The following is a 25,674-nucleotide window of genomic DNA, read 5'->3' on the forward strand; positions in this document are numbered from 1 at the left end:
AGTTTTTTGTTTTTTTTTTTGTACTGTAATTACATTGGTGGTCAGTATGACTACTGTCTCACTTGTCCAGTGAAAAAGAATCTGACTCTGTCTGTTTGCATCTTTCCAGCCTGGTTACACCAGCTGGGTGCTACAGGTTGTGGTGGCTGCCATGAGTGAACCCAGGCTTCAGAGAGCAAAGCTGAATAATCAGTTCACAGGTGATTTGCTGATATACATTTTCTTTATTTTTTTTAAGATATAACCATTAATTATTGGCTGTTTACTGCTTTACTTGTTTTTTTTGGTCAAACAAGACCATCCAGTCTTCAGTAAACAACTCAGCCCAGTTAGTAAGTAAACTACAACATTATTTCTGCAAGATTGGTAAAGAAACGTATAGAGGAAAATTCACAACCCACTCTGATCTATTTTACATTTGAGTTCCATAATTTGTACTATAAAAGTACAACATATTGCCAAGCTTATACAAGGAAGAACACTTTCAAATAAAAATAACAGCCCTTTAAATAATGTGTTTCCGCTCCTGCTGGCATCATAGATGGGGTGGATTTGTGTTGTTATGTTAATCTGTTTATCTTCTTTTCCACTTTGTGTATCTGCAAAGATCCTTCTTAAGTGGAAGCTACCTCACCCTTGTTTTCAAAGCCCGCCAGTATTGATAACACTTTACGATGTACAAGTTGACCTACCCAAGTAGAAACTGCCCTAAAAAGTTTGATAAATATATGGTCTGCCTTGATAGACTCCTGGGGTTCCATACTATCACTGTTTATTTGGTATAATTTGCTCCAAACTGATATTTACTCTATTGGCAGGAATACTTATTAAAGTGATATTAAAGGCTTAAAAAATTTAAAAAAATAAATAAATAACACATCATACTTACCTGCTTTGTGCAGTGGTTTTGCACAGAGCAGCCCGGATCTTCCTCTTCTCGGGTCCCCTGCCAGCGCTCCTGGCCCCTCCCTCCTGAGGGGTGCCCCACAGCAAGCAGCTTGTGTCCATTCACACACGGAGCCGTGGCTAAACCCTGCCATGGCTAAGCCATCTTCTTCTCATTGGCTCACTGGCTGTACTTGATTCAGCCAATGAGGAGAGGGAGTCCAGGGATGCTTACCTATATATATATATACACACACACATATACATACATACAGTTGCAAGAAAAAGTGTGTGAACCCCTTGGGATTACGTGTAGTTTTGCATGAATTGGGCATAAAATGTGCTCTGAACGTCATCTAAGTCACAACAATAGAAGAACACAGTCTGCTGAACATAATACTACACAAACATTAGATGTTGCCATGGTTTAATTGCACATAACATGTAAACATTCACAGTGCAGGGAGGAAAAAGTATGTGAGGCCCTAACTTAATGACTTCTCCCAGAGCTAATTGGAGCCAGGAGTGAGCCAACCTTGACTCCAATCAGTGTGATGATATTGGATGTGTTGCTGACAGCTGTCCTGCCCTTAAAAAACACACACCTGTTTTGGGTTTACTGGTTTCAAGAAGCACTGTCTGATGTGAACCATGCCTCGCAGAAAAGAGCTCTCAGAAGACCTACGATCAAGAATTGTTGACTTGCATGAAGCTGGAAAGGGTTACAAAAGTATCTCCAAAAGCCTTGATGTACATTTGTCCACGGTAAGACAGACTGTTTATAAATGGAGAAAGTTTAGCACTGTTGCTACTGTCCCTAGGCATGGTCATCCTGTAAAAATGACTGCAAGAGCACAGCGCAGAATGCTGCATGAGGTAAAGAAGAATCCCAGAATGTCAGCTAAAGACCTACAGAAATCTCTGGCACATGCTAACATTTTTGTTGACACATCTACAATAAGGAAAACATTAAACAAGAATGGAGTACATGGGAGGACACCACGGAGGAAGCCATTGCTGTCCAAAAAGAATATTGCAGCACGTTTGAAGTTTGCAAAAGAGCACCTGGATGTTCCACAGCACTACTGGCAAAATATACTGTGGACAGATGAAACCAAGATTGAGTTGTTTGGGAAGAACACACACAACACTATGTGTGGAGAAAAAAAAGGCACAGCACACCAACATCAAAACCTCATCCCCACTGTAAAACATGGCGGAGGGAGCATCATGGTTTGGGGCTGCTTTGCTGCCTCAGGGCCTGGATGGATGGTTGTCATTGATGGGAAAATGAATTCCAGAGTTTATCAAGACATTTTGCAGGAAAACGTACGACCATCTGTCCGCCAACTGAAGCTCCGCAGAGGATGGGTGATGCATCAGGACAATGACCCAAAGCATACAAGTAATTCAACAAAACAATGGCTGCAACAGCACAGAATACACCTTCTGGAGTGGCCCAGTCAGAGTCCTGACCTCAACCGATTGAAATTCTGTGGCATGACCTTAAGAGAGCGATTCACACCAGACATCCCAAGAATATTGCTACACTGAAACAGTTTTGTGAAGAGGAGTGGTCCAAAATTACTCCCGATCGTTGTGCAGGTCTGATCTGCAACTACAGGAAATGTTTGGTTGAGGTTATTGCTGCCAAAGGAGGGTCAAGCAGTTATTAAGTCCAAAGGTTCACATACTTTTTCCTCCCTGCACTGTGAATGTTTACATGTTATGTGCAATTAAACCATGGCAACATCTAATGTTTGTGTAGTATTATGTTCAGCAGACTGTGTTCTATTGTTGTGACTTAGATGACGTTCAGAGCACATTTTATGCCCAATTCATGCAAAACTCCACGTAATCCCAAGGAGTTCACATATTTTTTCTTGCAACTGTATATATATATACAGTCATGGCCGAAATTGTTGGCACCCTTGATATTTTTCCTGAAAATCAAGTATTTCACACAAAAAAGGTATTGCATTAACACATGTTTTGCTATACACATATTTATTCCCTTTGTATGTATTGGAACAAATATAAAACAGAGGCAGAAAAGCAAATATGACATAATGTCACACAAAACCCCAAAAATGGGCTGGACAAAAGTATTGGCACCCTTAACTTAATATTTGGTTGCACACCCTTTGGAAAACATAACTGAAATCAGTCGCTTCCTATAACCATCAATAAGCTTCTGACACCTCTCACCCGGAATTTTGGACCACTCTTCCTTTGCAAACAGCTCCAGGTCTCTCTTATTGGAAGGACACCTTTTCCCAACAGCAATTTTAAGATCTCTCCACAGGTGTTCAATGGGATTTAGATCTGGGCTCATTGCTGGCCACTTCAGAACTCTCCAGCGCTTCTTTGCCATCCATTTCTGAGTGCTTTTTGACGTATGTTTGGGGTCATTGTCCTGCTGGAAGACCCAGGATCTTGGACGCAAACCCAGCTTTCTGACACTGGGCCCTACAGTGCGACCCAAAATCCTTTGGTAATCCTCAGATTTCATGATGCCTTGCACACAGTCAAGGCACCCAGTGCCAGAGGCAGCAAAACAACCCCAAAACATCATTGAACCTCCACCATATTTTACCGTAGGTACTGTGTTTTGTTCTTTGTAGGCCTCATTCCGTTTTCGGTAAACAGTAGAATGATGTGCTTTACCGAAAAGCTCTATCTTGGTCTCATCTGTCCACAAGACGTTTTCCCAGAAGGCTTTTGGCTTACTCAAGTACATTTTGGCAAACTGTAGTCTTGCTTTTTTATGTCTCTGTGTCAGCAGTGGGGTCCTCCTGGGTCTCCTGCCATAGCGTTTCATTTCATTTAAATGTCGACGGATAGTTCGCGCTGACACTGATGCTCCCTGAGCCTGCAGGACAGCTTGAATGTCTTTGGAACATGTTTGGGGCTGCTTATCCACCATCCGGACTATTCTGCGTTGCAATCTTTCATCAATTTTCCTCATCCGTCCACGACCAGGGAGATTAGCTACAGTGCCATGGGTTGCAAACTTCTTGATAATGTTGCGCACTGTGGACAAAGGCAAATCTAGTTCTCTGGAGATGGACTTGTAACCTTGAGATTGTTGATATTTTGCCACAATTTTGGTTCTCAGGTCCTCAGACAGTTCTCGTCTCCTCTTTCTGTTGTCCATGCTTAGTGTGGCACAGACAGACACACAATGCAAAGGTTAAGTGAACGTCTCTCCTTTTTATCTGCTTTCAGGTGTGATTTCTATATTGCCCACACCTGTTACTTGCCCCAGGTGAGTTTACAGGAGCATCACATGCTTGTAACATTCTTATTTATCCGCAGTTGTGAAAGGGTGCCAATACTTTTGTCCAGCCCATTTTTGGAGGTTTGTGTGACATTATGTCGAATTTGCTTTCTTTCCTCCCTTTTTTTGTTTTGTCCCAATACACACAAAGGGAATAAACATGTGTATAGCAAAACATGTGTTAATGCAATACGTTTCGTGAGAAATACATGATTTCCTGGAGAAATATCAAGGGTGCCAACAATTTCGGCCATGACTGTATATATATATATATAGTGTGCTAGACTGTTTGTAATTTCCTGAGGTTTTCAATAAACATTTTCTACTTATAAAAAAAAATTATGTGTTTCCACCTCTGTAGTTAATATAATCATAGTGTAAATTTGTTGCAAAGAAGGAAAGTCGACTAAACGATTTTGCAAACAGTATTAATTAGGTAGTCTGTGCTTCTTGCACAAGATATCCATTGTGCACTGCTGGACATGTTGCTTGATTATACTAAAACCATCTATATGTCTATACTTTAAGGACGAATTCCATGTATAGAACAATGTACAATACCATATTTCGCCAATGCCCCTGGATGCTGAAAATCCCTGAAGTAGACACAGTTACTCCAGTGATCTCCACTTGCTTCTGGGTCCCACACCACTACTCCTATAATCTCCACTTCCTTCTGGGTCTTGAACAGAGTGGCTGTCCTGCTGCACTGTAAACTCAGGTTGCTCCGCAGAGGTGTCTTTCCATGAATGTTTTGTATCTCTTGAATGAATGCAAAGCATTCTCTGATTGGAAGTCCCTTCCCTGCCTCCCCACCTTGTCCAATCAGAGAATGCTTTGCACTCATTCAGAAAAAGAGCATTCTCTGAATAGTGCCCTTGTTGAGCAGCCAACCTTCTGTGTTCATAATACAAGATGAAGATCACTGGAGTAGCAGAGTCTACATCAGTGATTTCTAGCTTCAAGGGCATCGGCAAAGTGCATAATTACATATTTACATTGGTTCAAGCTGGAACAACGTAACTATGTAAAAAGCATACATACCTGGAATTATTCTTTAAGTATAGAATATCTGCATAGCAAAACACTGTTCTAACATTGGTTCTAAAGTTTTTGAAGCTTCTTGTCCAAGTGGCATTTTCAAGACCCTGTACAAACATAATGGCACAAAACAGATAGTGAATGCTCTTTACAAAAGCTCTGGCTTAGAACACCTGCTGCACCATAGTGAATAGTTAAGATGAAATTCCACTTAAACCAGCTCTTCTAAATATATAAAACTAATTTAGGCTAATATTGGCAGATTTTTTTTTTACAAATGTTCGTACAAAAAGACCTAGTCAGTACATTTGATAATGCCATCAGAGACTTGACAAATGTCGTTGAAAAGTTCTTCAAAATTTTGTTTACAATGATTGCAATTTCCCAAACAAAAAAAAAAAAAAAAAAATAAAATAAAAAAAAATCACATTTAATGTTAGAAATGAATTAATTAAGAAAAATTTTCCTCCTTTGAATTTTCTCATCACTACAGTCAAAAACGTTGATTGATTTGATTAAAAGTTTGAAAATTTTCATTTTTAGAGTTTCATTCAATTTTCTAACAAAATTTTACTAGCATATGGCCATCGTAAGAGAACAGATGCTGTATAAATGTCCAGTTCAGATGCTGGGAGCAAAGAAGACACCTGGTACTTGGTACCTGGAATTGGAGGAGCATGTGACTCACTTTCCTTTCTCTCATGTGACAATGCAATTGCTTGTTGACTGGCCCAGGACTGTCACATCAGGGTGGGGAAAGAGTTCTCAGCCCTGTTAAAGCTACATCTAGAGGGGCATGGAGCATACACAAGACTTTATATCATCTTTCCTGGTGGAAGTAAAGGAAAGGTGAATGAGGAAGGGAGGCATTAAAGATGAATTCCCAGTATGGCACTGCTATGCCAGTGATCGCCATTAGATTTTGGGTCCCGTGATAAGCAACTGTCCTGCTGCATTGTGAACACAGGAGATTACTTGCTTGGCATGGGTTCTATACAGAGAACACTTTCAATTTTATCAATGAATGCAAAGCATTCTCTGATTGTAAATGGGGGAGAGGTTGTAGCAGCGATGTCACAATTTCCAGGTCCAATCAGACAACACTGTGTATTCATGGATAAAAAGCAAAGTATCCTCTGAATGGCACCAATGCTGAGTGGGTGACTTCCTGTGTCCAGTAATCAGAGCAGCCGCTCAGGGTGGGATCCTATTACCAGTGCCTACTAAAGTGATTTCCAGCTTCCATAGGATCCCACAGGTATGGCATGGCATTTGGAGTGACCCCTCCTTCTACACAGAGAACAAGGGTCCTTCTTTGCAATACGCTGGCAGGGGACAGGCTTCTCTACATAGGTTGTAGCTGCTTTTAAAAGAAAATAAACTCTAAGACTTTGAACACCTTTAGCTTCAATGCCCTTGGAATGTATGTTGATGATTTAACTACTCAAGACTGGACTGTTTCACCCTTTTCCTGCTCAGGCCATTTTTCATCTTTCAATGCTGTCACACTTTGAACAACAATTACTTATTCAGTTAACACAGTACCCAAATTAAATTGTTAGCATTGTTTTGATACAGATATAGCTTTCTTTTAGTGGCATTTAATCACCACTGGCTTTTTTATTGCTTGCTATATAAATGAAATAATACTGAAAATGTTTCTTAGTTTCTGTTATACAAGGTTGCAAATAAATAATCTTTATTAATACATTTTTAAAAAATATTTTCTTGCCCAAAAAGTTGTCATTTTAAGATATTTCTCACATAGAGCATTACAATTACATCCCAAATCACATTCTGCTATTGCTCCCAAAAATGGGGATACCACATGTGTGAGACCTTTTTCAAGGCCTAGCCAAACAGAGAGGCTCAAAATCCAAAGAGCACCTTCAGGCTTTCTAGTGTCAAAAACTACACATCTGACTTCCTGACTGCCTATAACAATTTTGAAGCCCTGGAGCACCAGCACAGTGGAAATACTGACAAGATTACCACATTTTGGAAAGCAAACCCCCAAAGGTATTTTCTAAGAGGCATACAGAGTCTTTTGAAAGTGTCTTTTCAAAATTTATGCTACAAGTTTTTGTAAAATATGTAAAGAAAATTAAATTTTTTTTTTTTTTTTTTCACACAAAGTTTTTGATTAGGCTATTTTTAACACACAGTATAGGCATACTTTGGATAACACCACTAAACACATTCTATGCATATGGAGATACAACACGTGTGAGACTTTTTCACAGCCTAGCCACGTAGAGGTCCAAAATCCAAAGATCACTTTCAGGCTTTTAAGGAGCATTCATTACATGTCTAATTTCTTGACAACCTATCACATGTTTGGAGGCCATGGACCACCAGGACAGTGGAAACACCCACAAAGTGACCACATTTTGGAAAACAAACACCCCAACATATTTTCTAAAAGGTATACTGACTTTTTTTGATATATCATTTATTTGCCACGTTTTTGAAAAATGTGTAAACAAAGCTATAATGTATTGTCCAAAAAACATAATCCATCAGGGGATAGGTGCATAGTGCCACACCCAACTAATGCATTTTGATTCCTCCATTTTTGCATCTTGAAATTTATAATGTATTCTTTTACACAAAGTTGTTGATTAAATAAGATATTTCTAGAATACAGCATGGACATACTTAGAATTTCACCCTAAAACACATTCTACTACTCCTCCCACATGTGGGATACCACATTTGTAATACATTTTCAATGTCTGGACTAATTATATAACCAACATTTTGTGTATCACATAAATCAACCAACACTGAATAGAAAACAATGTACTGTAATAGTCACCTCTGTACAAGTGGTCAGAGAAAATAGCATAGTGCAGCTTCACCTACAGCTGTCCCTGTTCCTACAAGTCAAGCAGGCTTAATCTACTGGCACGTGGCTGCCCCATAGCACAATGCTATGTTCACTGGCCAGGAAATACAGGAGGATGAAAAAGGGTAAACAAAAGAGTATCTGTGGTTCCAGGAGTGCAGTTGTCCACAGAGGATGGGTGGAACTGGTGTCTCACAGGAACTAGTCAATGGGAGATGCAGATGGGTCAATACTGGTGGCAGGCATAGACATGGTTAGCAAATTGGCAAAGGATTGATCCAGACAGCAGGCAGAATCATGGCTGATAAACAGGCCGGAGTCAGTTCAGGCAGAAGGCAGATATGTGGTCAGTATGCAAGTAAAGGATCAGTGCAGGCAACTGGCAGAAATGTGTTCAAACAACAGGACAGTGTCAGTTCAGGTGGCAGACAGAGAAATGGCAGTATGCAGTGTAATATCCTGAGGGTATTGCTCAAGTGTATTAGCCTACTGATCTCTGGTAAGACATGAACACAGATAGAGGCTTCTTCCACCCAAAGCTCTTCAAAGCCTGCAGAATCCAGACCTTGATCAGAGAGTCACAAAACCCAGAAAAAAAAGCCTTTAGTTTTCTCCTCTCGGAAACACTACTCTAGAGCCCCTCACTCTACATAAATGAGCAGCCTGTGTTGTCTTCAATCCTACTACTACAGTGGCATGGCCTTGTACTGTCACAGCAGACAAAAGATCATTCCAGGTGGCAGGCAAAATATATAATCCATACCAGGGCCGGATCTAGGCTGTCCAATGTGGGGGTGCAGTAAAAAATGTAAAGAGGACAGAGGATGGGAGGTCAGCAGGGCAGTGTACAGGGGACATCACTCTGTAGGGCAGGGAACAGAGGCCATTAACTTGTAGATCAGTGTACAGGAGTCCACAGGGCAAAGAACAGGAGTCAGCAGGAAGGAAGACAGAGGTCACTGCTGGTAGGGCAGAAGATAGGAGTCACTTCCTCCAAGGCAAAGGTAGGAGTCACTGTTGGCGCCTTGCAGAGGTCAGGGGTCACTGCTGGCAGGTGTCACGATCTGGGTCAGGTTCAGAGACCAGTTGCTACAGCAGTTGTAAGGCTTACCTGAAACCAGCAGGATTGGTACACCAGCGGCCCACCCTGGGAATGACGCAGGCTCACCTGAGGTGCGGGGTCTAAGCATCCACCGGTCTTCCCCAGAGCTCCTAATGGTGGAGATGGATTTGGCTGCGTGTGAATGCCAGGTCGCAGATCTCAGGATCACCCCACCAGGGAATGAGTAGGCTGGAAACCAAAAGCGGATCAACAGTTCAGGGATCAAACAGAAGCGGAGTCAGTCACAAGCCAAGGGTCGGTCACCAATGGTAGTTGATAGGATGAGGCAGAATCGTAGTCAGTAGCAAGCCAAAGGTCGGTAACGTAGATGAAGACGGCAGCAGGACCAGTAAGCAGGATATTAGCTGGTAAGGCACAATAATCTGGCAACCAGGAAGTGCAGACACATGGCTTTTATAGGAAGTTCATGGGAGGAGCAAGGAGTTCAAGGTTCAAGACAAAACAGGGCAAAGGTAGGATCATCCAAAGAATTGTCAAGGGAGCTGTCCAGCATTCCAGGTGGCTCAGCGAGAAGAAACACTGTCTCCCACCGCAGAAGACCCAGGTTCGATTCCAGGCTCTGACAGCAGGTCAGAAGACAGGGGTCACTGTAGGGAGACTTCCCAGGGCTTGGCTGCTGTATCCACTTCTTTTACTGAGGTGAGGTGTCTGTGGGAGGAGTGGAGGAGGCAGCCACACACCCGGCCCCACCCACCAACTTCGGTTGCCTCAGAAAACAGTAAAGATAACTGAGGGATAGCGACCTGTATTATATGACAGGGGAGAGGTACAGGCAACCTCCCCCACCCCGCTGCTCCCCCTGACTTGATGATAAACTGGCAAGTACATCTACTATGTGTACAAAGTTGCAGAGGAGAAAGTGCAGCTGTCTGAAGTATGGTTCAGCAGACAAGTACAGTGTCGAGGGTGGAGGAGGGCAGCAGTTAGCTTTGGGGGGGGGCACAACTGAAATTTGGGTGGTCTTAGCCCACCCCAGCACCACCCTAGATCCGGCCCTGGTCGATACTGCGCTGCTGGTGCTTGCCACTTCTCCAGGATCTACTGCGCTGCCAGAAGGGCTGGGACAAGGGGTGGGCTGCCCTTGGCGCAATGGTTTATTGTAGGGATGGAAGCACCTTCCTTCTGTTACAAGGCTGACAGGAGTAGTGACGGCAACAGTGATTTTGACAAGTGAGTGACTTCTGGACGTAGGATCCTCTAAGCTTGCACATTATAAATGGGGGGGGGGGTGCAATTTGGCATCTTTGCCCTGGGTGCTGGAAGAACATGTCCTGGCACTGGCTGCTGGTAGTTGCTTCCTGCTGTTCAGATCACCTGATTCTATTTGTTGGCCCCTTTCCGCCTCTGAATTGTTTACTGAACTGCTGCTCCCCATGGGTTCATATCCAGAATCCAAATCTGACAGTGAATGTTCCCACTACTAGCATCTTTCATGCTCAGAATCAAGAAGGCCTCCTCACTTGTGTACATTTTTTTTGAACATGGCCTTTAGGTTTTTGCTGACTGGTGCTGGTACTGGTATCATGTTAACGCGGAGCTCCACTCAAAAGGGGAAGTTCAACTTTAAGGACTGGTCGACCGCTCCCCATTAAGGCTTGACACCTTTGGAGGGCGGGGGGGAGTGGGTACCCAAACTTGACAGGTACCCACTCCCACTTCCGGTCCAATTGCCTAGGCAATCGGAAATGGAAGGTGTCCTCCCTCCCTCCCTGTAGTCTTTTACGACATGTGACAGGTCCCAGAAGACTACAGGACCATTTAGGAAGCGCAGCTCTACTCGCGCATGCGCAGTGGGTACCCGGCTATGAAGCCGCAAGCAGTCACAGCCGGGTGCCCACACTGAAGATGCCAGCCTCCCGGAATAGAGGACGGCCAGTGAAACGGGCTGCGGGGGACACACCGTGTGACAGGGACAGGTAAGTGGCTGTTTTTTAAAAGTCAGCAGCTACAGTTTTTGTAGCTGCTTACTTTTATATTTTGACAGGGTGAGTGGAACTCCACTTTAACAGTGGTACAGGTGTTGATGGCCGCACTGTTGACACTGTACTGGTTTGATGGTGATCAGGTACTGGTGTGATAGTGACACTGGTACAAATTTTGGTGGCGTGAGAGACTTAAACCAGCAAAGCTGAGTATGATTATTTATTATTTCTTTACTTTTGCTAGAGGTGCTGAGAGTCAACGCACTTGGTGAGTTGAATATAAATACACATTTACACTGATGGGAAGTGTAAATTTCTCCATTGGCAGTGGCAGTCAATGAGTGTAGGATCCCCCATAATAGTGACATTTACACTATCCATAGCTGTGGTTAATGTAAATGTGGCTATGCTACAATGACAACCAGTGTAACAGTAGGGAATTCACACACCAAATGTAACATATTTATAGGGAATAGAGTGGAGCACTACATCTTTGTTTAGGAAAATCCCTGTAGGGACTATATGATTTCCACCTTTCCCCTTTCCCCACGCTCTCTCCTCCTTTTCCCTTTCTCCTCCCTCCATCTCAATTCTCCCCCTCTCCTTCTCTCTCTCCCCCCTCCCATTACCACCCTTCCTTTACTCCCCCTCTTTTCCCTTTCCTTTTCTCACACCCCCTTCTTCCCTCTCCTTCTTTTACTCCCCTCTCCCTCCCACCTCTCCCTCCGCCCGACTCTCTCTCTCTCTCTTCTCCTCCTTCTCTCTTCCCCCTCTCTGCCACTCTCTACCTCCCTCTTTCTCAGCCCTCTATTCATCATGACGTACATTACCTAGTCCTGACAAAGTGGTTGTTGTCTCAACAGTTGCTGGTTTTAATGAAGTTCTTCTATAAAGTAGACTCAACAAAGTGTTAGCTTTTGATATGCAGAAAAGCAAATGTATTAAAAAAATTTATAAAAAAAAGTATCCTTTGTCCTGAGGTTTATGTGTGCCTGTGAGACTGTCACTCGTGGCACAGTATTTCCTGAGTACAAGAACTGTGGCATATTGATGTGGTACATACAGCAAATAGGCAGAGGATTTGGTGGGAATACATTGGTTCTTTTAAAGAGGAGACCCATGATTACTGCAGAAAGATGAGTGATTTGAAGTGTTAAGAAAGGTATAGCCATTATAGGGAGAGTAAAGAGGGTGCTGGTAGGATCAAGTTGTTCCAGAGTATACTTATTCTTCAAAGATACCAGCAAAAATGTGCCTGTTCATTGGGCAGAATAAAATACCATATTTTTGGAATGTGCACTTACAGTGGTGGACAGTAGGAACAGAGGCGATAAATGGAGAAGCGTGCTATTGAAGTGGCGCTCAATCAAGTGCATCAATATTTGTGCAACTGCAGTGCTGTGGCCATTAGAGCAGCAGTCAGTGGAGAACTGCATCATTACAGTTGTGGTCAATGGAGAATATATTAATACAGTAGTGGTCAGTGGAAAAGTGCACCATTAGGTGGTGGCCAGTGGAGAACTGAATGATTACAGTTGTGGACAATGGAGAATATATTAGAACAGTGGTGGTCAGTAGAGAAGTGTAACATTACAGTCACCATCATTTGAGTACCACATCAGTACAGTGGTGGTCCGTGGAGAAGTGTGTCTTTACAGTGCAGTCAGTAGAGAAATGCATTGGTACAGTGTCATTCAGTGGAAAAGCATACTGTTGCAGCAGTATTTTGTAGAGAAGTGTGTTGGTACAGTGACAGCTAAAGGAGAATAGTGCAATTACAGTAGTTGTTAGTGGAGAAGTGCCCTTAGTGTCAGTGATGGCCAGAAAAAGACAGTAGAGATATTTTGAGGGGTTGTGGTTAAGTTCTTGTACCTATTTCCTGAAAAAATGCCCTGTGTATGACAATACAGCTTATGAATACATAACTGGATTAGTAGTGCAGTAATGTTTTATATCTGCCTGCAGTTCACTAAAGAATCACTGAATCAGCAAGTTTTCCTACTCACATTTGTAAATACTGACTTCTTGGCAATGTCACTGATCCGGTTGATTCAAAGTATCTAAAAGTATAGCCAGTCTCAAGGTACAATGATATGAAGAACGCAGTATAGCTTTGGCTTGACTTTTCACATGCTAGTTAATGGGGCTGGTTGTGGGGAGCAGTTTCCTATTTCATTTCTACATACAGAAATTCTAAATTATTGCTTAAAAATTGAAAATAATACAAAATTCTTTTATAAGTCCAGTATTTTATTAAAAATGACATGCATATGGAATGCCCATGTAAATAATAAGTCATTCTCAATTACAAAGCCCGTCGGAAATGGCACCAAAATCCTGTAAACGGAAATTAATTTCTGTGGATCCTGTAAGTGTTTTGCAGTTCAAGCCAATACAAATGTCTTCCTGGGAATATTGGGAATGTTGCTATCAGACACATTTCAATAAATGGTGAGTGCTTTTTGAAAATTGTTATTCAGCTAACAGAAAGTATTGCACAGAATAGCACAAAGTACACAGGCAATCAAGTAGATTTGGTGATTTATTGGCTTGCCAGCTGTGATCCAAGGAATGATTTTTCCAATAAAAAAGAAGTTACATATTAGTAATTATTCTGCATATTCTTGTTTCTATGGGCAACTGCTGAAACATTTGATTATTCAGCAATGCTGAAAATATCTGGCACAATATAATCTGTATGTGTTCCGTCAATCAACCCTCCTCCATTGGAATGAACAAACCAACAAGCAACTTTACTGCCATTGTTGTGGTCTTTCCTGTAATCTCTCTGTACACCCCTAAAATGACAAAAACACATTATTAGACATTTCAATGGAAATTACCTTCTGTCTGCATTCACACTGAAACATTTCCACAGTCAGCCATCACAGTGAAACCAAGGCACACAGAACTTTCATGCAGGTCAGACCCATTCATATCTTTGCACAACAGCATAGCGCATTATAAAACACATAGCCTAAAGAAACAGTACTGTTTTAGTCCCCATAGAAAAAAATGGTATTGCACTAAAGTGCACAGGTATTGTGTTTTACTGCAGCTGAACATACAATTTCATACCAGCAGACCATTTAAAAAAAAAACAAACAAACTGTAGAACCTTCCTATAGTTAGGCTTCTAGGTTCATGTAGTTTTTTTTACTCATTCTGTAATCAGGATTTCAATGGTTGTTTGGCCTGGTCTGTTCAGGGCTCCACAGGCTGGGAGTTTGATTGCTTTCCCCTGCCTCTAGATGAAGTTTCTGGAGCTTGGGTGTTGTGGGTGAGAATTCAAATGACTAGCCTGAATATTGAAAAGGGCTTATACAATCCCTGGGGAGGTGTGCGCAGATGGTGGCTGGGGTGCTGTTAAATAGTCTGGCACCATGAGGATATTTTCTTTTTCTTGCTGAGGGAATGGATCTGTGAGCTGAAAGGATGGGGGCTGCCTGCCCCTTGAGAGCCCTGTGGACTGGATGCTGGAGTACTTTTGATGTACTATTATGATGCTGGACTGATTTTGTTTCAGGATCCTGTGAGTAGAGCCTCTTTTCTGTGCTAAACTACTTCATGGTCCCCAGCCATAAACATATAGACTGTTCCAGTCTACTTTTGTAAAGCTACTTCAAGGTCCCCAGTGGTGAACCTATAGACTGTTCCAGCCTACCTTTACCTGTGCTAAAATTACTCCATGGTCCCCAACCATGCACCTATAGACTGTTATAGTCTGCCTTTATCTGATTTCCAACACACTTCATGGTCCCCCGCCAGGAACCTGTAAACTGTTCCAGTCTACCTTTACCGGTGCTAAAGCTACTTCATGGACCCTAACCATGCACCTATAGACTGTTCCAGTCTGCCTGTACTTGTGTTACTGTTACTGAGTGAAAAGTGGCCTCTGCTAACAATACCTTACATTTTGGAGAACCCCACTCACCCCAAATCCGCTCCCATTACAAGTTTCTACAAGCAAATTAATTTTAAAAGACAACCCCTGTCCTAGACTGTTCAATGAGCCAGAGTGGATTGTTGCTGCCTCTGCACTGTTGGGAAAGAACTTCTTTAAATCTACTGAGGCCCCTCCGGGGGTAATGCTAAATGTGGGGTTTCTCATTCAGGATTTCTCTCAGTGAATGCTGCAGTTGCCCTTAGCAACTGACAGAAAAATCATGGATTTGGGGTGTTCTGTCTAGTGCATGTATGTATAGAAAAGGATTGTATTTTGCTTGTAACACACTTGTCTTACAGAGAGAATAGCTGCCAGTGTGGGTGCATTTTCTGTTGGGCAGTAAAGAGTTAATCAGAGCTAATTACTAAAAGCACTGGGTCTAGATTGTGTCTTTTAGACTGCATAGTCACACCTGGCTCTTGTGTTGTCAGGCTTTGAGATGCTTCTGAAATCTTTCAGAATTAATTGATAGGTGTAATTGAACTGTAGTTGACCTCTTTCTTACCAGCTTCAAGTGGGTTTTGCATCCCCATTGACTTGTGTGGAGATCCAAAACCTGTTTGAAGCAGACAAACACCCGTCAACACAGGCCATTAGACTCCCTGCACAACTGGTTGGGTTTTTTAAAGGTCATAAAAAACAGAAAAATCAGCACAAGGGGCATAACAACCAGTAGGATTTGTTCTTTGTGCTGATACATCTCATGTTAGAGGAAATCTTCCTCAGTACAATATCCCCCCCCCACCACCATAATCGTCTGGTTCTGGGGTTCACACAACTAAGGGGCTGTTACAGGCTCGCCATCAAGCCACCTGCTCCACCCAGCTCTTTCATTCATAGAAGCTATTAATGAAAAGTGATCTATAAATTCTTCCACCCATTCTCCATTTATAGATCTACGGTATGTTTCATTCATAGAAGCTGTGATTTGGCTTTTATCAATGGCAGATCTTGGCGGAAAAGGTGGGCATGTTCGGGCACTCTTGTTGAAAGACTGTGATGGCCCCTTAGTTGTATTAACCTCCGTATTGTGGGAGTGGAGAGGCATGGATTGAGGAGGATTTCTACTAAATGAAGAGTAATCAACACAAGGGGCACATCCTATAGACTGTAAGTTCTGTCCCTTGTGCTGATTTTACCTGTCTTTTTTAATTTTGGCTACATTTAGGCTTTGATCACTAAGGAATATGCACCGGTTGCCTTAATGTTGGGGCTTTTCCTGCTCTGTTGTGGATGCCCAACTCCAACCAAACTTTTTTTCTTCTGAGAAAATTGGGAAACGTCTAGAGCTTCTGTCAAATTTTTGGTGGCTGTTTTTGTCCCCACTGGGAGATATTTCTCCTCATGTCCTGGTTATTTGTTGGTTCTCAAACAGAAGAGCAAGCGAGGGAAACGTTCCGTGAACAAATACTACTCCCTATTGGGAACTTCTGTTCTGTGCGGACACAGACAGCATTTAAAATATCATTGTTAGCTACACGATATCCTTGTCTCTCCCTCTTTTGAATACTTGGACATCAATGTCACTCCATACCCTACTGAATATGTCCTCCCTAAAGTTTAGAGTAAACTAAAATTGTCTGTGGTGGAGAAAACTAACCTTATAAAAATGATATTTATGCCACAGCTATTGTACATTTTGCACAAGTCACCGATGGTTATACTTCAGAAAATGTTTTGTATCATTAAATCTATTTTTCACTCATTCCTGTGGTGTAATAAGCCCCCCAGGGTGAAACTAGAGCAGCTTCAACAACCTAAGGATGAAGGTGGTTTAGCCTTACCCAACCCCTGGCTCTACTATCTTGCTGCTCAGTTGCAGCATATAGCGAGAAGCATGCATCAGACATTCAAACCAACGGTTAGCGGCACTGACCCTACTACTTCATTGATGCTATCTGTGACAAGAGCAGACCATGTGGCAGAGGGACTGGAAGCATTATCTTTCAGTAAATCTAATAAACTTTTTCCTACATATGCTCTTATACAAAAAATATGGAACAAGGTGAGGCAAATGCAGGTTGTATCAGGCTTTACTAAATTCAGCCCAATTTGGGGCAATGGTCATTACCTGGAATTGAAATCATTGCAATACGGGGCCAAATGGAAACACTATGGCATTACCCATCTGTCTCATATTTTTACTAATGGCAGGCTGTACTCATTTCCAGAATTGTAATCCAAATTACAGCATGTGCACTTTTATTATTTACAATTGAAACATGCACTTAAATCTCAGACAGGAGTGGATATTTGGGTATAATCACCCCTATCTTTAATTTAATGTCAGAAGTTCCCTCCTACAGGCAGTAAAGCTTTGCTCTCTAAATGTAACCCAGCGTCTTTCACAACTTTATATCCTTCTTAGAGTCCACCTCACCCCAGCCAAACTTCACAAAATGGGGGTCAGAGATGACCCTATATGTACCAGATGTTCTAGGGATCATGGAGATTTGATTCACCCTTTGTGTAGGTGCCCCAAACTCTACCTATATTGGAGAGGAGTCCTTCAGACCATTAATAGAGTGTTTCAGGTTACCCTTGGAGAGGACCCTAAATATAACCTCTTGGGCATCCTGCCTGATCTGCAGGTGGAGGACCTACAGTGGGGCAAAAAAGTATTTAGTCAGCCCCCAATTGTGCAAGTTCTCCCACTTAAAAAGATGAGAGAGGCCTGTAATTGGCATCATAGGTAAACCTCAACTATGAGAGACAAAATGAGAAAAAAAATCCAGACAATCACATTGGCTGATTTGGAAAGAATTTATTTGCAAATTATGGTGGAAAATAGGTATTTGGTCAATATCAAAAGTTCATCTCAATACTTTGTTATATATCCTTTGTTGGCAATGACAGAGGTCAAACGTTTCCTGTAAGTCTTCATAAGGTTGGCACACACTGTTGCTGGTATGTTGGCCCATTCCTCCATGCAGATCTCCTCTACAGCAGTGATGTTTTGGGGCTGTCGCTGGGCAACAGACTTTCAACCCCCTCCAAAGGTTTTCTATGGGGTTGAGATCTGGAAACTGGCTAGGCCACTCCAGGACCTTGAAATGCTTCTTACAAAGCCACTCCTTCGTTGCCCGGGCGGTATGTTTGGGATCATTGTCATGTTGGAAGACCCAGTCACGTTTCATCTTCAATGCCCTTGCTGATGGAAGGAGGTTTGCACTCAAAAATCTCACGATACATGGCCCCATTCATTCTGTCCTGTACATGGATCAGTCATCCTGGTCCTTTTGCAGAGAAACAGCCCCAAAGCATGTTGTTGCCACCCCCATGCTTCACAGTAGGTATGGTGTTCTTTGGATGCAACTCAGCATTCTCTCTCCTTCAAACACGACGAGTTGTGTTTCTACCAAACAGTTCTATTTTGGTTTCATCTGACCATATGACATTCTCCCCATCCTCTTCTGGATCATCCAAATGCTCTCTAGAAAACTTCAGACGGGCCCGGACATGTACTGGCTTAAGCAGGGGGACACGTCTGGCACTGCAGGATCTGAGTGCCTGGCGGCGTAGTGTGTTACTGATGGTAGCCTTTGTTACGTTGGTCCCAGCTCTCTGCAGGTCATTCACTAGGTCCCCCCGTGTGGTCCTGGGATTTTTGTTCACCATTCTTGTGATCATTTTGACCCCACGGGGTGAGATCTTGCTTGGAGACCCAGATCAAGGGAGATTATCAGTGCTCTTGTATGTCTTCCATTTTCTAATTATTGCTCCCACAGTTGATTTGTTCACACCAAGCTGCTTGCCTATTGCAGATTCAGTCTTCCCAGCCTGGTGCAGGTCTACAATTTTGTTTCTGGTGTCCTTCGACAGCTCTTTGGTCTTCACCATAGTGGAGTTTGGTGTGACTGTTTGAGGTTGTGGACAGGTGTCTTTTATACTGATAACAAGTTCAAACAGGTGCCATTGATACAGCTAATGAGTGCAGGACAGAGGAGCCTCTTAAAGAAGAAGGTACAGGTCTGTGAGAGCCAGAAATCTTGCTTGTTTGTAGGTGACCAAATACTTATTTTCCACCATAATTTGCAAATAAATTCTTTCCAAATCAGTCAATGTGATTGTCTGGATTTTTTTTCTCATTTTGTCTCTCATAGTTGAGGTCTACCTATGATGCCAATTACAGGCCTCTCTCATCTGTTTAAGTGGGAGAACTTGCACAATTGGTGGCTGACTAAATACTTTTTTGCCCCACTGTAAATAAACAGGCAATCATTAGAGCCCTCCTCCAAGCTTGGAAAGTAATTCTTAGACAGTGGAAATCAATGAATTCATCCACTCTGAAAGAGTAGCTTATTCAAATGAGCGATACGCTCTGTTTGTAAAAATATATTTACCAACATTGAGGATGTCCTAGCAAATTTAGTAGTGTACGGTCCCCGTGGTTGGATGCACCTGGGTTATCCCTGACAGAACTAATCCTAGAAAGACTACTGTGAATTAGGTAAAAGGTTCTATTGCCTGCTGGTTCACAGTGTTTCTAGTGTGCTGACCTTGGCTATTATTTCTGGAAAAGGCTACTGGTGATCATGTACTATGTCATGGATGTGCTGGCTGTTGATGCTATATTTGTATACCTCAAAATGTGTTTACTCTGGAACCTGTAAAATGTTCTTCTTGTGTTTCTCACTAAAACTTCTTTGAGATAAAAAACATCATTGTTGTACTATTTCTCCCCCACACTATTTAAAACAAACAAACAAAAAAGATAGAGAAATTAGGCTGGAGTTAGGCTATCAAGAGATCCTACAATCAAAACTTTTTTCTGTATTTGGGTAGAATGAGGCTGCAAACTTTACGCACTGTTTGCAGTAAGACAGTTGCTTGTCATGTGCTAGAGGCCAATATTGAACATAATGAGTGATACTCGATAATACACAAGGAGATTTTCAAGTCTTTTAGAAAAAATCTACAGGCATGCAGGTCTAGATATTTCATTCCTCTTGTAACCAGCTGGCCATGTTTAATACACATGGCCATCACATGCAAATGAGCCCCACCTACACACAGGGTTTTAGGGCTGCTTCAGCAATTTCCACTCACACCCTGACTAAATTAATGTGCACAGATGCAGGTTCTAGAGCTCTTTTCACATCCTCCCCATCCACAATGCATTAAGCCCTTATTGACCGGAGCACTCATCACACAGGGTCCTGTTATTTGTTGTGTTTCAGGTTAGGGCTTGAGAAGTTCTACTAAGCACCCAGGGCTCATATTACATTGGGAACCCAGATCACTTGACAAGTGTTTCAGTGTTTCGTGGGGAGTCCACTCTTACCACCAGGAGGGTGCCTTCCTTTCCCCAACCACTACCCTCCCAGTCATATCACCTTACAGTAAAAATCACATACATTTTCTTCCTTAGGTATTGGCTGTACTCGACTTTACTCTATCTTTCTAACAGAACATCACACAGAGGCCTTTTGATGCTGAACTATTTTACTTGTTATAAAAATAACAATACAGGTGAAACTCGAAAAATTAGAATATCGTGCAAAAGTTAATTTATTTCAGTAATGCAACTTAAAAGATGAAACTAATATATGAGATAGACCCAATACATGCAAAGCAAGATAGTTCAAGCCGTGATTTGTCATAATTGTGATGATTATTCCTTACAGCTCATGAAAACCCCAAATCCACAATCTCAGAAAATTAGAATATTACATGCAATCAATAAAACAAGGATTGTACATAGAACAATATCGGACCTCTGAAAAGTATAAGCATGCATATGTACTCAGTACTTGGTTTGGTCCCCTTTTGCAGCAATTACTGCCTCAATGCAGCGTGGCATGGAAGCTATCAGCCTGTGGCACTGCTGAGGTGTTATGGAAGACCAGGATGCTTCAATAGCGGCCTTCAGCTCTTCTGCATTGTTCAGTCTCATGTCTCTCATCTTTCTCTTGGCAATGCCCCATAGATTCTCTATGGGGTTCAGGTCAGGCGAGTTTCCTGGCCAATCAAGCACAGTAATCCCACAGTCATTAAACCAGATTTTGGTGCTTTTGGCAGTGTGGGCAGGTGCCAAGTCCTGCTGGAAAATTAAGTCAGCATCCCCATAAAGCTCATCTGCAGAAGAAAGCATGAAGTGCAACAAAATCTCCTGGTAGACGGCTACGTTGACCCTGGACTTAATGAAGCACAGTGGACCAACACCAGCAGATGACATGGCTCCCCAAATCAACACAGACAGTGGAAACTTCACTCTGGACTTCAAGCATCTTGCAGTGTGTGCCTCTCCATTCTTCCTCCATACTCTGGGTCCTTGGTTTCCAAATGAGATGCAAAAGTTGCTCTCATCAGAAAAGAGGACTTTGGACCACTGAGCAACAGACAAGGTCTGTTTTCTTTAGCCCAGGTAAGACGCTTCTGACGTTGTTTGTTGTTCAGGAGCGGCTTGACAAGAGGAATACGACATTTGAAGCCCATGTCCAGGATCCATCTGTGTGTGGTGGCTCTTGATGCACTGACTCCAGCCTCAGTCCACTCCTTGTGAAAGTCCCCAACACTTTTGAATGGCCTTTTCCTGACAATCCTCTCCAGGCTGCGCTCATCCCTGCTACTTGTGCACCTTTTTCTTCCACATTTTCCCTTCCACATAATTTTCTAATAATGTGCTTTGATACAGCACTTTGGGAACATCCAACTTCTTTTGCAATTACCTTTTGAGGTTTTCCCTCCTTATGGAGGGTGTCAATGATAGTTTTCTGCACAACTGTCAGGTCAGCAGTCTTTCCCATGATTGTGATTCCTACTGAACCAGACTGAGAGACCAATTAAAGGCTCAGGAACCCTTTGCAGGTGTTATGGCTTAATTAGCTGATTAGAGTGGGACACTTTGAGCCTAGAATATTGCACCTTTTCACAATATTCTAATTTTCTGAGATTGCGGATTTGGGGTTTTCATGAGCTGTAAGCCATAATCATCACAATTATGACAAATCGCGGCTTGAACTATCTTGCTTTGCATGTAATGAGTCTATCTCATAGATTAGTTTCACCTTTTACGTTGGATTACTGAAAAAAAATGAACTTTTGCATGATATTCTAATTTTTCGAGTTTCACCTGTACATCCCAGTCCAATGGTAGCATTAATGCTCCAAATAAGGCCATTAGCTGCTCAATTAGAACACAATCACATTTGGTGGATGGAGGCAAGAAGCACTGTAGTACTCACAAGATATACTTTGAAATTGTTTTTCTAAGAATCAGTTCCCATGCGGTCCAGATTTGACAGGAATAGATCAGGAATATCTGCACCTGTTGTGGCTGTTATGAAGGATTCCTGCTCACTCTACTGGTCTTTTTATTCATTTTAAATTAATGGAATGTAAAAGAAAGAGATGGGACACACAAAAACTTCTACATGGACAGGAATGAAGTGGGAGTCATGGCAAGGATATCTTGAAATTAATATGTTCAAAACATATAAGAAGTTGGTGGCTAATTCACCTTTGACCAAAACTAAAATATTAATTTGAGTGGGCTGAAAATTTGATTTATATCATAAAAGAGTCATATAAAAGAGAAATCAGTCCTCTACCTTGTCACTGTAAGGATCTTATTCTTAACTATCATTGTTGCATCTGGTTTGTCAGGATTTTTGGTTTCATGAATATTGGATATTTCATAATCAATGCCATGAAAGAATTGTCCTTTAAAGAAAATAAGAAACTGCACAGTTAGTACTACTAGACCTATACGTACATACAGATAATAATATATACAGGATAACATGCTTTCTTTTATGTTGGATAAAAGTGTATCTCTGGACAAAACTTTTTTTTTTACTTTTTGCATTGAGTAGGTTTAGACCCTCTGTCAAATTTTTATTACTGACCGTATCACCATTTGAGAGAGTCACTCTTCTATTTGTACTTGTGACCATTTTCAATGTGGAAAATCTAGGGAAGATATTTGGAGCTGTCCAGACAGTAAGAGGTTAGGTGAAATCTATCAAAGGAGATACAGCATGGGGTTTATTTACTAAAGCTGTAGAGTGCAAAATCAGGTACACTTGTGCATAGAAACCAATCTGCTTCCAGGTTTTATTGCCGAAGCTTAACTGAGCAAGCTGAGGTTGGAAGCTGACTGGCTACCATGCTCAGGTGAACTAGTTTTAGTAAATCCCCCCATATGTCTGAGAGAGGAATTCTCCTCACTTTGGGAGATTTTCTCTCACATCTTTATGCATCTTTGGGACAGAAAAATGTCCCCAATGATACACACAGCAAAAAATTACCTGTATTGGGTTTTAACCACTTGCCGTCCAGGGCATTTTATAATATTTTTCATACATGTTAAAATCTGCATATATTACTAGAAACTTAAACTTAGAATTACTTAAAACCTAAAAATATTATACATTTTTCTTAAATCAGAGGCACTGAAGAACAAAATGGAGGCTGTTGAAATATTTTTATGTCAAATAATATTTTCGCAGCTGTTTATTAAGTGTAAATTTTCAGGAAAAAAAAACACACTTAAAATAATTTTAATGCACACGAACACAAAAGAATACCCAGATTTGTGGTAAAATCTAAAATCTAATCTTGCATCGAGTAAATAGATACCAAACATATCAAGATTTAAATTTGTGCACACCTGTGAAATGGAGACAAACTACGGTAACTAAAATTGTCCATAGGTGACACTTTGAAAGCCTTTACAGGTTATCAGTTTAGAGTTAAACAAGAGCTATGGTCTTAGAATTATTGCTCTCACTCTGGTGATCACAGTGATATCTCACATGTGTCGAGCAATCAACGTTTACATATGCATGCCGCACCTATCTGTACTTTTACTTACTTGCGTGTAAGCAAGGGGGAACAGGGGTTTTAAAATTTTCTTTTTTTTAATTTACACTTTTTTCCGTTTAACTATATTGCTATCATAAGGGTTGAACAGGCCTGTTGTGACAGGTTTGGGTCGTGACATCTACACTTTATGGAGAGATCAGAGGTCTGTTAGACCCCTGACTATCCCTCAAAGCATCTGGTCAAACACATATTTGTTTGATCAGATGCTTCTCTGGCTGTAACAGCCAGGTTAAGAGAGTGCTGTAAATCCTCATTGCTTCTGACTTCATTAGTCACAGAGGAGATGGGGGAAAGGATGTTCCTCCGATTCTTCTGCGGACAGCTGAGCCAACTGCTAGCAGCGGTCCTGAGCTTCCCTGTGGAATGAGAGAGCCCGAGAATGGTGCTGTGTGGCAGCAAAAGCGGGAGGGCCCCCTTCCAATACCTGTAAAAGTGATTGAACAGTAGAAAAGCCACTCGGATCACTTTTACCTGAAAGCTAGTTGGCGGCCAAAAAAACAAAACCCGGACCATTGCTGCAGCTGCAGCCATAATCCTGGTATAACCACATGCTTCTAAGTCATATACGGCCTAAGGACAGCAAGTGGATAATCCTTCCCTACTCTATCTATGCTTGGCTATATATACACTTTAAGATTTAAATACAATAAATATGTAAAGTGGTTGTAAACCTCAGACATAAAATATGAACAAAGCATATCCCTCTATAGTGTGCACTAAGTGCGATTTCTATCTGCTGCTTTGTTGCTCTGCTATCAGTATGAGTCACTTCTGACAAGTTTTCCTGACACAATGAGAAAAAAGGTGACGGGGATGGACCTCCAGCACATAGCCTGTGATTGACAGCCTCAGCTCTGTTCCTATGTGAGTGTGAAGGGGGGGAGTCCACTCCCTTCAATCAGCTCTTAGAGCTCTCCTCACTGAGCTGTGTAGTGTGTCATTTTAGGGCTCTGCACCCTGTTTTCTGACAGCTGAGACAAGCTTTATTAATTAAGGACTTTGAACTGATGTAGAGAATAATACAGATAAACAGGTACAACTTATGTTGGAGGATTTGTTTCACCCGAGGCTAGTCACTTCGCTGGGTATATGTAAGGGTTTACAACCACTTTAATGCAAAAAATGTATGAACAGAAATCTCTTACCTAAAAGCCCATGAACTCCTGTAGAAAACATATGATCATCCAGAGTGTAGAACCCCAAGAAATCTTTGTCTAGAGGGTGATCTTTTGGGGCTTTATGTAAAATTATAACAAATGTTGCCCCTTCTCCAAATGTAAATATCACATTTTCTTTCTTGTTGATTACCAAGTTCAACCTAAAAAAAATACTTAGTGTATGAGAAAAGTGTGCAGGATATGAGCAAATATTTTATTATCCACTCTGAAGCTGATTTACTAAAGAAGAGCATGTTCACTTTTAAAAACAGAATTTTTGCTTGCACATGACTGGATTACTGAAGTCAGCTCAGCTTCACCTTCACTTTTACTTTCACTAAACTAAGTGAAAGTCTGCTTTGCAAAGAGAAAATTCAATAGCCTATACTCCTTTAGTAAATTAACCCCACTGCTGTTGGTTATTATTACAACACCAATTCCAAAAAAGTTGGGATGCTGTGTACAATCTACATGAAAACAAAATGCAATGATTTTCAAATCTCATAAACCCATATTTTATAAACAATAGGAAATAGAAAACATATCAAATGTTTAAATTGAGAAAATGTACCATTTTAAGAAAAAATAAGGTAATTTTGAAAATGATGGTAGCAACCAAAAAAAGCTGGGATAGGGCAACAAA

The 25,674-nt window shown here is 41.6% G+C and overlaps 1 protein-coding gene across 1 annotated transcript in view; it reads right to left on the bottom strand.

Annotated features, from left to right (window-relative positions):
• Window positions 1-13,328: 13,328 nt before the first annotated feature.
• The window catches only part of LOC149458639 (inter-alpha-trypsin inhibitor heavy chain H3-like), a 263,380-nt gene continuing 251,034 nt past the window's right edge, over window positions 13,329-25,674 (bottom strand). The window contains exons 19-21 of the mRNA XM_089681994.1: window positions 25,020-25,192; window positions 22,599-22,710; window positions 13,329-13,897 (exon numbers count right to left, since the gene is read on the bottom strand). Coding sequence (XP_089538120.1) covers window positions 13,756-13,897; window positions 22,599-22,710; window positions 25,020-25,192 — 427 coding nt within the window. The 3' untranslated portion in view covers window positions 13,329-13,755. The remainder of the gene's footprint in view (window positions 13,898-22,598; window positions 22,711-25,019; window positions 25,193-25,674) is intronic.

This window comes from Staurois parvus, unplaced genomic scaffold, assembly GCF_062004578.1.
Source record: "Staurois parvus isolate SC_StPar_1 unplaced genomic scaffold, SC_StPar_1.0 ptg000282l, whole genome shotgun sequence".
NCBI classification, from domain to species: domain Eukaryota; kingdom Metazoa; phylum Chordata; class Amphibia; order Anura; family Ranidae; genus Staurois; species Staurois parvus.